General features: G+C 37.9%; 1 protein-coding gene across 3 annotated transcripts in view; it reads left to right on the forward strand.

Annotated features, from left to right (window-relative positions):
* brip1 (BRCA1 interacting helicase 1) overlaps positions 1 to 14,687 on the forward strand; it is an 80,550-nt gene that overhangs the window by 46,375 nt on the left and 19,488 nt on the right. For all 3 annotated transcript variants that reach the window (XM_051065439.1, XM_018701106.2, XM_051065440.1), the window contains exons 21-25: positions 1,828 to 2,331; positions 2,868 to 2,935; positions 3,488 to 3,566; positions 3,692 to 3,904; positions 5,839 to 5,981. In XM_051065439.1, coding sequence (XP_050921396.1) covers positions 1,828 to 2,331; positions 2,868 to 2,935; positions 3,488 to 3,566; positions 3,692 to 3,904; positions 5,839 to 5,981 — 1,007 coding nt within the window. The remainder of the gene's footprint in view (positions 1 to 1,827; positions 2,332 to 2,867; positions 2,936 to 3,487; positions 3,567 to 3,691; positions 3,905 to 5,838; positions 5,982 to 14,687) is intronic.

Genomic DNA, 14,687 nt, shown 5'->3' on the forward strand with positions numbered 1-14,687 from the left:
GGGTAGACCAAAGTATTAGAAACACCTCTCTTTATGATGCCATACAGTCCGATAGCAGCACAAACAACAGCTCCCAGAGTTCAAATAAGTTTAAATCAACACCTCAAAAAAAACTCCAATTGATTATACATGAGCCTTTATCAAGATAGGATTTATTGCAGTTCTGCTGTACTAGACAACATTAGTTTTAGCAAGGTGTACCTAATGAACTGGCAACTCAGTGTATATCTTCACATAAAAAGTCCTATCAGTTTGTTAAAGAGATATTTATTTATTAGGTAACCCCATATAATTGTCAAAACTTCTCTTAATTATTTAAATACAGAAAACTAGCCCAGTGATGTTCACATCATTCATTTGCAGTATAGTTTCCATATTTGTTGTCCTTAGATGTTATTTTGCCATATAATTCACTGACATTGAGCCTAACCTCTTCTTTTATACTTTATTCATGTAGGAAAACAGTGGTTATTTGTGACCTGTCTGTGTGCAGTACAGAATGTATGTGTAAGCAGCAGTTTAATGGGCAAATCTGATTGTTTGAGTGTGAGGAGCTGAGGTGATTTAATCAAGCCAATGCTAAATGCAGAATCATCAAATGGGGTAAGGGAGACAGAAAAATTAGATTAAACATGATAACACTGATGTGATTTGTCTCATTACAGTACAAACTTCACCAGTGTGTGATTTGCGCAGACAAGCAGAGTAGACAAGTGTTCCATTAAAGCCTTTCTTTGCTCATCAACTGCCTCCCCAAGACCCTTATATATGTAATCGTGCATGACCACTCGTTAACATCATCAAAACACAGAGCGTGGAGAGGCCAGCGAATGTGTGTTAAAAGCACTTAATAGGGAGCCCATGTTAGTGAAAGACTCAGTAATGGCTGTGAATGGATGTTTCTTCCCATTAGTCTAATTCAGCCTTTTTCCCAAACAAAAATCATTAAAGCTACACTAAGACATTTTTTTTCCTTAAAAAATGCACCAAACTATACTAAAACAAAAAAACTGAAATGCAACCAAGTAAGGGCTCCTTCCACTGAAATCCCCCAGAGCTGTGCTGTTTGCCCAAATTTAATTCTGACACTGGGAATGGGAATGAGTAATATATAATAAGTTATTTTAAAAAAAAAAATTTTAAATGCCCAATTATTCATTTCAATAAGGAAAATAAGGGTGGTTTGGCAAAATAAATAAACCAAATCTTTTACTTTTTACTCTATAGCATAAACACTGTATGCCTCACAACCATTCACACTCACATTCACACCCACAGGCAACTGAGTCACCAATTAACCTACATGTCTTTGGACTGTGGGAGGAAGTTGGAGTACCCAGAGAGAACCCGTGTAGGTGCAGAGAGACCACACAAACTCCACACTGAGAAACCCTGAGTGAACTGGGGTTCGAACCCAGAAACAGAAGTTGCCACAACAATTTTAACGGGAGATGAATTAGAAGCTGTTCAAAAGCCTTCAGTCATTTCACATGATCATCATCAGCAGATGGAGCTGCACAGTTTTTATGGAATTGTAGAATTTTAAAATCACAATAAAAAAAAAATCTTGTCCATGTTGGCTTTAAAGTTGAATTTCAAAGATCATTCTTCCAATTGAGAATAGTTGTAAGTGCATGTGCAGTATTTTGCCCCAAGACCTCAAACTCATAGATCGATTATTAAAACAGCCTTTCTGAATCATATTATATTGTCTCACTGGTACCTGAACCGCTGATGCTGAAAGTCCTGTTCATCTGTGAAGCTGCTAGCTCAGAAAAACCTGACAAATGTACTTATTTGCTAAAAATGTGACTTATTAATTGACAGGTGGAGGTTATGAAGTCAGGAGCGTAGGGAGAGTCAGTCTTCAGCAGACTGAGACCAGGAGCAGCCAGAGGAGGACAGACACAGCCAGAGCAGATCACGAGTTAAAGGTACTGACCCAGGGTTTGAGGAGCAGACCATCCAGAATCAGAGACAGAGGAGCATACAGCTCAAGAAAAAACAAAGATCAACAGAATGCTTATCAAGCACATCATCTGCCAGAGGGTCAGTACGATAGCTGGATTTCCTGCCGACAGACAGAGCACATCTTGAAACAAAGAGTGAACCCTAAAGTGACTGACTTAGGAAAGTCCTCTGTGGGTAGAAAAGAACACAAAGCTCTTAAAGAAGTGTCCACCACACCTGTTATTCCTACAACAGCTGAGTTTGACATAGTGACTCCCAGACAGGAAGAATTAGAGAATCTGCAAAGAGTTGTAGCAGCAGAGTGTAGTCATACTGGTCTAGCAGAGCGTGGTCCAGGAAGTCAGCACACTAAACCAACAGGTAAGTTGTGGAGAAAGTTTTGCGGCACAGTTAACAATACATCACAAAAAGCATTGTCTTTCCACTATAGTGTCTTTTTTGAGGGAGGGGATGGAGTCATAGACTGTCACACTGTACACATTTACTTTAAAAATAGAATTTTATCTTAGTCTAATCTCTAAGTGTTGAGTAAACAGTTTTAATCTTAAAAAAAAAGCACTGCTGTTAACCAAATGTAGCCTGTCTGCCCCCTTTCCACCCTCACTGTTCCTACTGCTGCAGACATGAAAACCATTACAGCTGCTTTCATGTCCAACCTTTGTTAACATCTCACTCCTTTTGATCATCATGTCTTCACACTGTATGACTGGATTTCACAGGAGAAGGCTGATTCATAGTACGAGAATGCAAATATGTACAAATGTACATGTACAAATATTCACTGAAATGCTTTTGCCAGAATTTCCTTCAGTATCACGATGCTGTAGTTTTATTTTTTAACTTGGCTGTTGCCATTTAAAAGAAAAAAATTAAATATGTCTTCATTTTCAATCAAGCTATAAAAGTACAGAGATCTTGCAAGCAGAAACGCAGGAGATTTAACAAGACCTCTACAAAAAGAAAGGTATGTGTTCAGTTCTGCTGCTGAGGCAGGTCAGCAGGTTTGCTTTTTCTCATCACTATGAGCTCACTTTGGTGTATTATTTCTCACCCTTGGTAAACTTGTGTTGCTTGTGTTTTTCCTTGTTCTGTAATATCATAATTTTATTCATTGATTTAATGACTGTCACACATAAAAGCACAAAATGCTTTGTACCATAAGTGAAAGCAGTAAATGTTCACACAGGTCACTGCTATGATCTCCTTTTGGTATTTAGTCTGTACTCTCTGTGTTACACATGGACACACACCGTGAATGTTAGTCACATCATCATATTTTACACCCTGCATTAACACTCTGAAAATTGCAGGGTATAGAGGAGTCTCGGCATTACAGTATGCTACAGTTATTCTAAGGGTAGTGTAGAAATTTTGCAATGGGATTAAACCTGCCTGTCAACATGTTGAAAAAAAAAAGTTTGGATATAAAAGGAAGTTTTGAAATATGGCCAGAAATATTTCAAACTTAGGCCTTCAGCCTGCCAGTGTTAATGCAGATCTTTTGTTGGACTTGCAGAGAGTCAAAGAGCAGAAACCGTGCTCCTTGGGACTCTACTGTTCTGTGTGTGGAAAGGAACTACTTCCTGTGGCACATGGTAATTTCTGAGAATCCCTGTTGTTTTTTTTCATTTATTCACCACATCTAAATAATACCATTACTCAAAGTGACTGCTCTCCATTGTGGCATTGATTTAACTTTCACCATGACTTGATTTTTCAGGCGTGTTACGACGTGCGGTTTGTGAATTTGAACATCTAACTTGTCTGAGAAATGACAGATGTCATCCTGCAGCAGTGACCCACCACTGCCAGTGTACAACACATCAGCCATCAGTTTCAGACAACTCAGGCTCACTCCTGCTGGTCCAAAGTCTCACATCACTTAAGGCCCTAAGGACTGCTCTGCAAACCTACTGTGATAAGAGATTAACAGGTTGGTTGATAGCTAGGTTGATTAGACCAGTCTTGTAATGCCAGAAAAGTTATTACATGTTATTTGTTTTTCATGAAAAATGAAATGCCAGCACACAACACAGTGATCATCTGAGACTGATATGTTTTTGACCACCTCATTAATCTATGGTACAAGGCTCTAAAAGATTGCAGCTACATCCTAAATGACATCATGATCCTACTTTTGTTAATTATATTCTATCTCAAATAGACCTTTATTTTAGTACCAATAAGGAACCCCCTGTCTGTACAAGGTGGAAGGGATTTAAAGCCTTTGTGTGAGGCCAGATCATTTATTATACCAGCTTTAGAACTCAATAATTTATCAGTGAAGATTTTTGTAAAACTAGAGCAATACAACTCTACAAGATTAAAACAATCACATTATGAATATGTGAAAAACCAGGGAAATTACTTGCATGGCAGATTTTTTTTTGTTTGTTTTTACAATATTCAGACTCCTAATTGGCATTAGGAATCCCACAGACCAATCAATATTTAATGTGTGTGTGTTTAATTTTTGTGAAAATACTGGCTTTAAGATTAGAAAAAAGACTCCCCTCTTTGACAGGTATGAACCAAAGAGGATTTATCATGAAGTTTTTCATAATATTAGACAAGTAATAAATATAATCCATTTTCATGGACATGGTCTGCAGTCGAGTAGTTAAAAAAATCCCCTTTCCTAACCACATATTCTTGAGCTCGGTGGAAAACACCATGAGGTCAAGGAAAGATGCGAAAGAGAACTGATAAGGAATTAGAAAAAGAGAACTGCGGTGTTTAGAGAATCTGACTGCAGTTACACTGGGTGGGTTCTTTTTAAACCAGCTTTATTTATAACACATGGAAGACACACAGTGACAGACTCAGTACAATTCAGTTCAATACAATACAATATACACAATACACACAATATACAATTCAGTAGGGTTTCCTGTCCAACACTAATAATATAATAACATGAAAGGAATGTACAAGTTGTAAAAGTTGAGCCATTAAAATAACGCTAAAAAGGAATTGTGCAACGGGTCCAGACTACCATATTCAGACAGAAATATGTAGTTTCTTTACTTTTTTAATGCGGTTTTTAGGCAGAGAAATTTTTTTTTTAGAGGGGAAAGGAAGAAGTTTTGGATCATGTCACAAACATAAAACAGGTGCTCTGTTGCGTTTACATGTACATGGATCTGCCGCAATGATGTGTCGCTTCAAACACTGCCGCTGCAAGGAATTTCCTTTCATAAAGGAAGGTCCAGTGTATCCTTTGCTAAATGAGATAGGAAGCACTGAAGCTCCATTCCTCAACATTTAGAGAATTGCACCAGCTCTTATCATGGCTACTACTGAGATACTTCTGGGTCATTTCATTCATTTAGAACCTTCCTAAGCAAAAAGGACTAATGTACCGCAGCCTCGGTCTTGAATCCAGAGCCAGGGGCAGAGGCAGGGCACAGGCAGGGAAACACAAGGGGCTGGAGACACAGGGAAACAAGGGTCAGGAGGTCGAACACACACACACTAGAAACTTTCACTAGAAATACTTTTCACCAGAGACAAAGTTGGTCTTGGTAGTTCCCACTATGGAAGAGCAGACTATCTGGTGAGGAGTGGAGGAAGGGCCAGGGTACTTACACTGCTGCTAAAGAGGTGATGTGATACAGGTGTACCAGAACTCCACAGGCTGCGCCCTGCCTCTGCCAACAAGAACACAGAGAGGAGATACAGACAAGAAACACTAGGAAACCTGCGAGTCACAGCCAGGCCTGTGACAGTGCTTTCCCAGTGTAAATTCCAGTGTTTTAAAAATAAAGTTTATCATTCAAATGAACATATTACATGTCTACCTTTTATGGCACTTTTTTAAAAATTCAATTAAGTGACCTGTTTTCCCACTGCCTCTCATTCATGCAGCATATAATGCCATCTGGAATGCTGAGGAGTGCTCTGTTACCAGATTTCTGCAGTGCAAAGGGTGTTTGTCTCAAAGCCCTGTTCTGTCTACAGATTTAGTTGCAGCAGAGATCCACTTCCCTCAAGACTTGGCTCAAGATCAGGTAAAACTCACAAATGTGAGTAATTGTGAAAGTGTGTATATGCTCAGTGTGCACATACTGTAATGAAGAGATTGTGCTTCCTCAATTATCACTTTATACTTTCAAATTATCTTACAAAACTCCTCTAGTTCAGAAATTTGTGGCTTGTCACGGGATTCGTGCACTGCATGTATTTAGTTTCAAAAGTCAAACACTGAGCTGGGAGGCGATTTTGTTTATTGTTAATAATTTTTAGAATGCTAGATCAGAGTGTTATCATACATTCCAGTAACCCTAAATTATGTCAGTTTTTTTTATTTGACACTTTACAAATGCAAAACATTTTACAACACTGGAATATTTATAAAAGAGGGAAATGAAACCAGAAGCTTCTGTTTAAGTTTATAACAAATATTTCAGAACCTTGTCAGAAGAAAGTGGCTGCACTTGGTGGTTCCTGCTGTGAGGGAAAATAATGTTTATTTCTGACAACATCACCTAAAACTGTGTTTAAAATAACAGTGCATGCTCTGTGATGTGTCAGGGTTTTTGTAGCTAAAACTTGTTTTGATAAGTATCACCAAAGTTAGGTTTGTATCAGTTAGTCTGTTTTACCACCCTCATACTAAGACCTGTGCTCTGCTAGCTTTGAGTTCAATCTACATTTGATCCTTTCATGGGAGACCATGAAGGATGTAGCTGCAATCTTTTAGAGAACATTAACCTGTTCTGAACACATCAATACATTAGATAAATAAATCATATTATGGCAAGCTGGCAGTATTCATATTAAAATGACCATTTGGTGTGAATGTAGTACCTTACTACTTGTACTCACAGTAGACACTTTATTAGTTATACCTGTATTGATGCAAGTGGCTAAAGCATGTAAACATGGTTCAGAGTTTCACCGAGTGTATTATCCATTGCTGAAATGATGTAAGTAGTCATTTAAGCAACCTTGAGTGTGGCACCAGTTTTGGCATCCCAGACACACCTGAGCTCCTGGGATGTTTGCACACTGTAGCATTGCAAAGTTACTCCACCACATGCCACAGCAGTAAACGAAAGGGGTGAGTGGAGAGGATAGCATGATTCACCTACTTTGAAAAACTCCTTTTCTAAAGTTTACCTGTTTCAGCACTTATTCTCCTTAAATGATAAGACTTACTCACTTATTTTCTGTACTATCAACAAATCCCATGAAAGGACCAAACCAACACTGTGTCACTCTGTCTCTCAATACTTTCTTTATTTGGCTCTCAGACTAGAAGTAGCAATAGTTTTTGGACAACAATGGAGCTTTATGGCACAGAGGAATAAAGTATATAAGGCTTTGGATACACACACTGTACCTGTAATAGGATCAAGTCATTGTTGGTTTTTGTTGACAGTAAGAAGACTATGTAATTTTGTTCTTTAAAACGGGGGAAAGTCTGCCAGTGAAGGTAGATGATAACTAATTCTCAGTTGTACTATGCACAGTTTCCAAGAGGGTGTTTAAAACTCAAAGTTGCTGTGAAGTTGAAGAAAGCTTTGTTGAGCACTTCTATTTCCCACAGAAGTGATGAGATACAGCATGTTGTGCAACCAGCGAGACTCAGATTTAAACGTGTTTCAAAACTGACAGATGGTGTTCTGAGGTCTGTCTATATAATACTGTTGTGACGGTAGCGTCCTCAATGGTCCATCAAGAAAGACAATGAAATTAGTCTAGTCTGAGCAGTTGTACCTACATCCTGCAGTTTTACCAGGGTGTGTAGTTTTCTTTTGTTGTTTGTCACTTATACCTCCAGCTTCTACAAAGAGGACACATGCTGTGCCAGGAGGCATAGTTCAATCAATAACCACTCCTACCCCTCCATAATCTGACTTACAGTAGTAACAGAACAGAGACACAGTACAAAGTATCACAGCTTTCAGGAGTGCCTTAGCTGTTTTTTTATGGCCTGATTGATTTGTAAATCCTTAAGCTGCTTTTTTAACAATTTGGTTTACAGACAGGAGATGCCTTTGTGGTATATTTTATCTATTAAAGGCATGTAGCAATGTTTAAAATATAGGCAGTGATTATTTTTTCAGCAGCTTTGGTTGGTTTTTATAAATTTGTTACAAAAACGTTTAGTACATTTTCATTAGAAAATCAAATCAATTGTGCCACGTTTAACTTTTGCCATTTAGTTTACAAATGCATTATATAAAGTATTTTTAAAAAGCATTTTGCTTAAATATCAGTGCAAACAGATTTATAGGATGAATTCTGATAACATAAGAGATGAGTAGTACAGTATTTATGGTATAAGTTTATTATTGGATTTTTTTCTTGTTACTGTTCATCAGATAATTAATCCTGGCTCTTTAAAATGTCATTTTTGCACCAGTCAAAATTGTTACAGTTACTAGGGGGATAGCCAGCAGTAACTGTATAATCCTTTTGTTCCATCAGATTTTTAAATGTAAAGCATTCTTGAGATTATCACTGTGACCTGTCAGATTAAAAAGCTTAACCCTGATTGACTGGTAAATTTAGGTTAAAACTGTAACTTTACAAACTCTGTGATACTTTCAAATCTGAGTTATTTAGTCATCTTGACACAAACAAATTGTATATATATATATGTATATTTAATGTAATGCTTGAACAATCAAGACACTGTACTTTTCTGTGAAATTGCTCCACTAAAGATTCATGTACTACATTTCTAAAAAAGTAGTAGTAGCCGTTTATACACTTAGGTCAAGGTTTATTGTTTTAAAATGCTGAGTTTGACAAATAATTTTTGTCGTAAGCATGTAATGATGCTTTGACAGTCAAATTGTACTGTGCATCAGGGAAAAGTATGTCACAAATTTTCCCCTAAATATTCCACATTTAAATGTGAAAAGTTGGTGATCCAAGAAAACAGGTATCACAACAGATTTTTTTTTTTTGTTTGTTTGCTATGAAACATTATTTAAGAAGTCTGGTATGGCATGCTCCCTGCCCAGATCATGATTACTCACTTATGTCAGGTCAGGTACTTTATACACATCAGTAAATATCTCCTGCCACAGCTTTCCTTAGCTTTATTAGTTATGCTCATTTATCTTTTTTGCTGTGACAACAAAATAGTAAAATATGTAGACATTGCTGTGCACCAAGACCAGATCTTCATAAATGTGGAATATTCTGCTTGATCATGTTTTGTCTCGTGTTGTAGTTTTGGATTTCAGTACTACTTGATAATGAATTTGTTTGTGAAATAGCCTCAACATTTTGGCCATCTGGATCACAGTGTGAATCTAAGTCCACCGGCACAACACACTTCTCTGCCCCCCTCACTGCTGTGAGGGGTTTAGTGAACACTTTTGGTCCACCACTTTGGTTCACTATTTTTTGGACGCCCGCGTGAGGTGTTTCAAGTTCCTGCTGTTCAGCTGTGAATTTGACAGACACCATATTGCATGTAAAGCTTTGTAGTCTGTCTGGTCGCAGTTGCCAGACACCCAAACTCCAGTCTACATGCAGCTAGGTTAACAGACTCCAACACTCTTGGCGTGGGGCATGACACACTCACAACAACTTTACTGGCATCATCGTCATTTTGGCCTGTTAATATCAATGTGTCATCATTGTCATAAGCTCCCCCTCCCCATCATTTAACACTGACCTGCCATCATGATCATATACAGTTACTGCATTTGATAATTGTTAAACTTGTTCAGATGACGGGAGGTTATGCAGACACAGATCCCGTTTGTGTTATTATTTGCTTTGCTATAGCACAGATGAGCTTGGGGCCTTCCAAGCTCTGATATAGTGACCTTTATTAAAATCTTCATGCCCCAGTGGATATCAAAAGTAATTATGTTCATTTGAGTGATTTATTTGTAGGACATAATGAAGTCTGTTCAGTAGTTCCATTTGATCAGAAAGGAAATTGGAGATTTTCTAGCAGATTACTTAAGTTTGAATTTTAGATGTTTAACAAAAACCTATATGATTACTTTTATCCACAAATTTTATCATTTTTTGTCTATCTTTTGTTTTTTTTGTTTTTTTTTAATTGTGCAGCTGCATCAAGGGTTGTGTTGCTATGTAAACTGATAGTGCCTGCTATATGAAATATACTATAGGAAGTTATCCATAGCCCCTTATACGGTACCATTACAAAACTGCTGTCCTCAATTTTAGAATGGTTTATATGCATAATGTCTCAAAAAACTGGATACATCTTTAGTCTTGGTTTGTTTGGAAGCTGTGAATGATTAAGGATTGTAAAAGCTGGTTGTACAGAATGTCACCTGTAATGATTTACAGCATAGTGTAATGATAGGTGTAGAAAATTTTTTGTTTCAGATCATACGTTTTGAAAGCCAGAAATACAAATATCATCAATATTTGCTGTCATTTTCATTGTATTTTATTCATTTATTTATTTATTTTGATAGAATTATCTCTATTCGCATATTCTTTTAAATGGAAATAAACAGCTTTGGTCAGTGTGGTGCTTTAAGTGAATAGCTAATGAAATTGATTTCTTTAAGCATATGCAGCCAGATAAGGATTGCTTGACCGGATCATCTGGTAGTAGAGGATCTTTACCAATCTGTCTACTGGAGCAGCTGTTAGAACTTGGCTTGAGTCATAGGTTTGGAGCTCCTTGGATAATAAACCCAGATTTATTTCAGAGGGTCAGTGGAATTAGACACCTAATCTGCCTATGTGGTTTTATAAGTTGACTAATCTTGATATAGACATCCATTGTTTGGGCTCATCTTAGTGTGCTTACACCATAAGCTGGTTAATACTATAAGTGTGATTGTGGCAACCATTTGTCAGCTAAAAGCCTTATGCCTTTTTTGTTGTGCATAATGTAGTAGGGGCTCAGCAGGAGAGCATTAAAGACAGACAATTAGCCATTTATGCAACCTTACCCCATTTATGGTAGAACACTGACAGAGATAAGAAACTCTGATCCATCACCTACTGTGAGTAGTATCATGTACATGTAATATCATTAGTAGCTGTTGTCTAGCTGTACATCATTTTCTACATTCCTCTATTCATCCATATTTTAAAGTTGTTTGTTGATTTGTTGCTTTGCATCTATGAATCTCTGCTTCCATTTATGAAAACTGGTCATCATTTACTTTAGTTTCAGCTACTTATTTTGATTTCCTGATACAGGGCACAGAAAGTAGGAAATAATTCTTAATTTTTGAGTAGCTATATCATTATCCTTTTTTCAATCAATATGTTGAATTCCTTTTATGAGGGAGGTAATAGAAGGCCTCACCCTGACATATGAACCAGTCAATAGCATTGATTCATCTGCTCTAGACACAAGTAAGAGTCAAATTAGGCTAATTTCATTCATTTAGACTGGATTATAATATATCACTTTCCTCATACTTGCTCTGTGCATTTAGCCATGTTATTGGATAAATTGTTATGAAATTTGGTACAGATATCCATGGTGTCAGAGGATGACTTCTAATGACCTTGACTGTTCCCTGAATTTCCTCCTCTAGCACTGGCTGCAGGTTGAGTTCTCACTTAGTTTTCACCTAGAAATCTGGAGATCTACAGCATGGATTGCCAAAAAATTTGATATTCATTCATTCATTCCATTCATAGTTATATGTCGAATTTATGCAATGCCAGTGTGCTAACATTAAGTCAGTAGAACAAAACACAAAGTATAGCTAAAGCTTATGGGAATGTCAGTAGTTTTAGAGGGATTTGGTCATAAACCAAAGTACTGGACAAACTAAAAACCAAAAACTAAGATGGTACATTTATATTATACCTACTTAGTATTAGCCTGTTGGCACTGTCATCGTAAGCACATCTTATGGAGATATTAGCTCAAACCAGGCCTAAGTACAGCCTCAAAGAGCCATTGGCATGGTTGTAGACTTTGTGACTGTGAAGTCATCCAAACTAAACAAAAAATATAACATTTGTCATTACCTTCCAAAAGCAGCACTTACTGTATGAATGTTTTCTGATTTAATGGTCCTAGCATCATGCAGCTTTTACAAAAATAATTCATATGATCTGCCATTGCTATGATGAAGGTTTGGTTAGGTTCAGACACTAGAACTACTTGGCTAAAGTTAGGGAATGCACTGAGTCCCCTTATAGCCCCATCTTTTCATTCAGACCTCTTTCCAACAGCCCTGGACTTGGCTAATAGCAATGTCATGCTGCTTTTGCTGTGGCTCCTGACAGAGAAGGCTTGTTCATCACATGGCCACTGGTGTCAAGGTAACATACTGCATATTGCTTTAGGCATTTGCACAGATGGAAGCTGCTGTCCTTTTTCTTAAAGAAAGCCAAGCATCACTGTAGCAACTGGCTGCAACCACAGCTATGTCTGTGAATGCACCAGTGCCGTGTCTATAGTTATTGTGGCTACTGGCCATCGCTGTAGCAATATGTAGATGTAATTTACCTGTGGCTATGATTGTGACTCTTAAAACCATCTGAGACACTGGCCAAGACAGCGATAAAAATGTAGCCATGCACCAGCTGCAGCAATAGTCGTAATAATTAGCCTGTTCAAGTTATTCAACATTAGCTGCAAGCATACAAACATATGGCAAAGTTAGCGTCTATGAAGATGATATATTTTCAGCTGCCATTTCAACCAACCTGTGCCCATCCTCACAGTCAGGTACAGGTGGTCATAGCACTGGGCATGCCCACTCATTTGTGATCACAGCCATTGTCTATGGCTGTTTTTCCAGTGAGGACAATTCCCTTCTTGCAGATGGTGACAGCAACAAAAGACAGCACTATCATGAATTTAAAATGGTCTGTCCATAGATATTAAAAGATTCCTTAGATTGGGACGTGAGCATTCTTCACAGAAGAATGTTGAGGAACAGATGCTCATGTGTATGTATATATTATATGTCAACCAGACAGTCAGTCTTGCTTGTTAATGTGACCTCTAAAACTGAAATCATGTATTGTCTAAATGTCCATGAGATCCTCACAGTAAAATCACTCCATCATGGACAGCTCTGCAACCCGACAGCTTGATTAGTAGGCCATTCCCTCAAATCTTTTTTCACTGCTTACCTGCTTTTAGTCGCCATATGTTTTACTGAGCTGCATAGTTTGCATTGCCTTAAATGATGGTATCTCATAAATCTGTCCTGGGAAACATTTGCTTCTCATTTGGGAACAGCACTTTGCTTTGAGTCAAGGTTTTTGTCTGGGCAGATGACCTCTGTAGTTTTAAACAGTGCTCCTATTAGCCTGGTATGCCGCAACAAAGAAAGTGAACTGTCTCTCCTCTGGACATACTGAATTATTAGCACACAAAGGCACAATGTAATCTTCCTGAGTCACAGACCTGTCTTATGTTCAGGACAGAGAAGGTTGAGATCACTGAAAACGCTTCACAGGCATTTTCCACTTGTCATTAGATGGTAAATTACCAGGTGCCTGAAGGTCTAGCTTGGCTGTGAAGATTGCAACAGTACCAGGGTGAATGCACACTCAGACCAGCCTAGACTTAGTGGGGATTCAGACCAAGAACAGCCTCACATTAAAATAAAGCAAGGAGCTGTGTTGATGGGGAATTCTTGTTTAAGGTACCAGTGAGACAATGAAATATGATCCAGCTGAAAGTGCAGGAAGTCTAGTTGGAGTCACAGAATAATGTGTTTAAAGGCTCATCAAACGCCAAAACACTGTGCAACAGTTTGAAATACTTGCAGATGGAATTTTACTATTCTGGAAAGTTTTCTTTGCAGCAAGTATTTAATCTTTCACCTTGACAGTGGTAAGGTAAACAGCAGGATAACATTGTGTTGTTAAGCTATGTTCAGCTTTATTGCAGTACAGCCCTGCATTGTCGTGTCTGAGTGCCAGCAGATGGGCCCAATGAGAGGGCTGCCTGTGTGTGTATATGTGAAAAATCCTTTAATTCTTTCCTTGGTGTCCAGATCTTCTGTTTTTAACTACTGAGATCTTTATGATCCAGAACCCATCCTATTGAATATTGGGATGTCTTTTTAAAAAATAATTTTCTGTTTGAAATAATGCAAAATCATCTAATATAAATGGCCTGCCTGGAAACAGGGTTGCATTAGACTTTAATGAAGTCCAATAAAATAAATGTTTGGAGTACAGTTATAGTTCCAGCATTGAATTTTTGCCACTGTTGCTGCTCACACTGGGCAGATGTGGGGAAACTCCCTCAGATATGCTTAAGCACTCCTATATTTGGGAATCCTTCTGCAAATATTTCAGCAGATCAAACAAGTAACTTCTCACTCATCTCCCGCTAAATTCTCTGCTTTTCTCTCCTAGAAAAGATGGATTGCTTTTCCTTTGACAAAGTGCAGGTGAAAGGTGAGGTATTAAAAGCTGTCAGAAAACTACTTGTCAGAAAGCTCAGTTAGAGTTCAGGACTTACAGATATGTAAGGTAATGTGTTGAGAAATGGGAGGAGTGAGGGCGCTGTGCTGTTGGTGGTCCAGATCTGTGTAAATATTCTAAGTGTGGGGGAGATTAACTTATCAATGCAAACCCCCGCAACTTGTGGGTTGTTCATGCAACTCGCGGCTGTTGACAGATGTTGGACTGGACAGATCATTTGCCCTATATTGTTATATTTCTTACAACATATTATATCCTCCACATTCCAATAATCTCACACCTATTCTCACCACACACAATCATTCGAAGAATTGAGGAAAATCCCAACAGAGTAATGACGGGAAAGT

This window comes from Lates calcarifer, linkage group LG21, assembly GCF_001640805.2.
Source record: "Lates calcarifer isolate ASB-BC8 linkage group LG21, TLL_Latcal_v3, whole genome shotgun sequence".
Classification (NCBI taxonomy): Eukaryota; Metazoa; Chordata; class Actinopteri; family Centropomidae; genus Lates; species Lates calcarifer.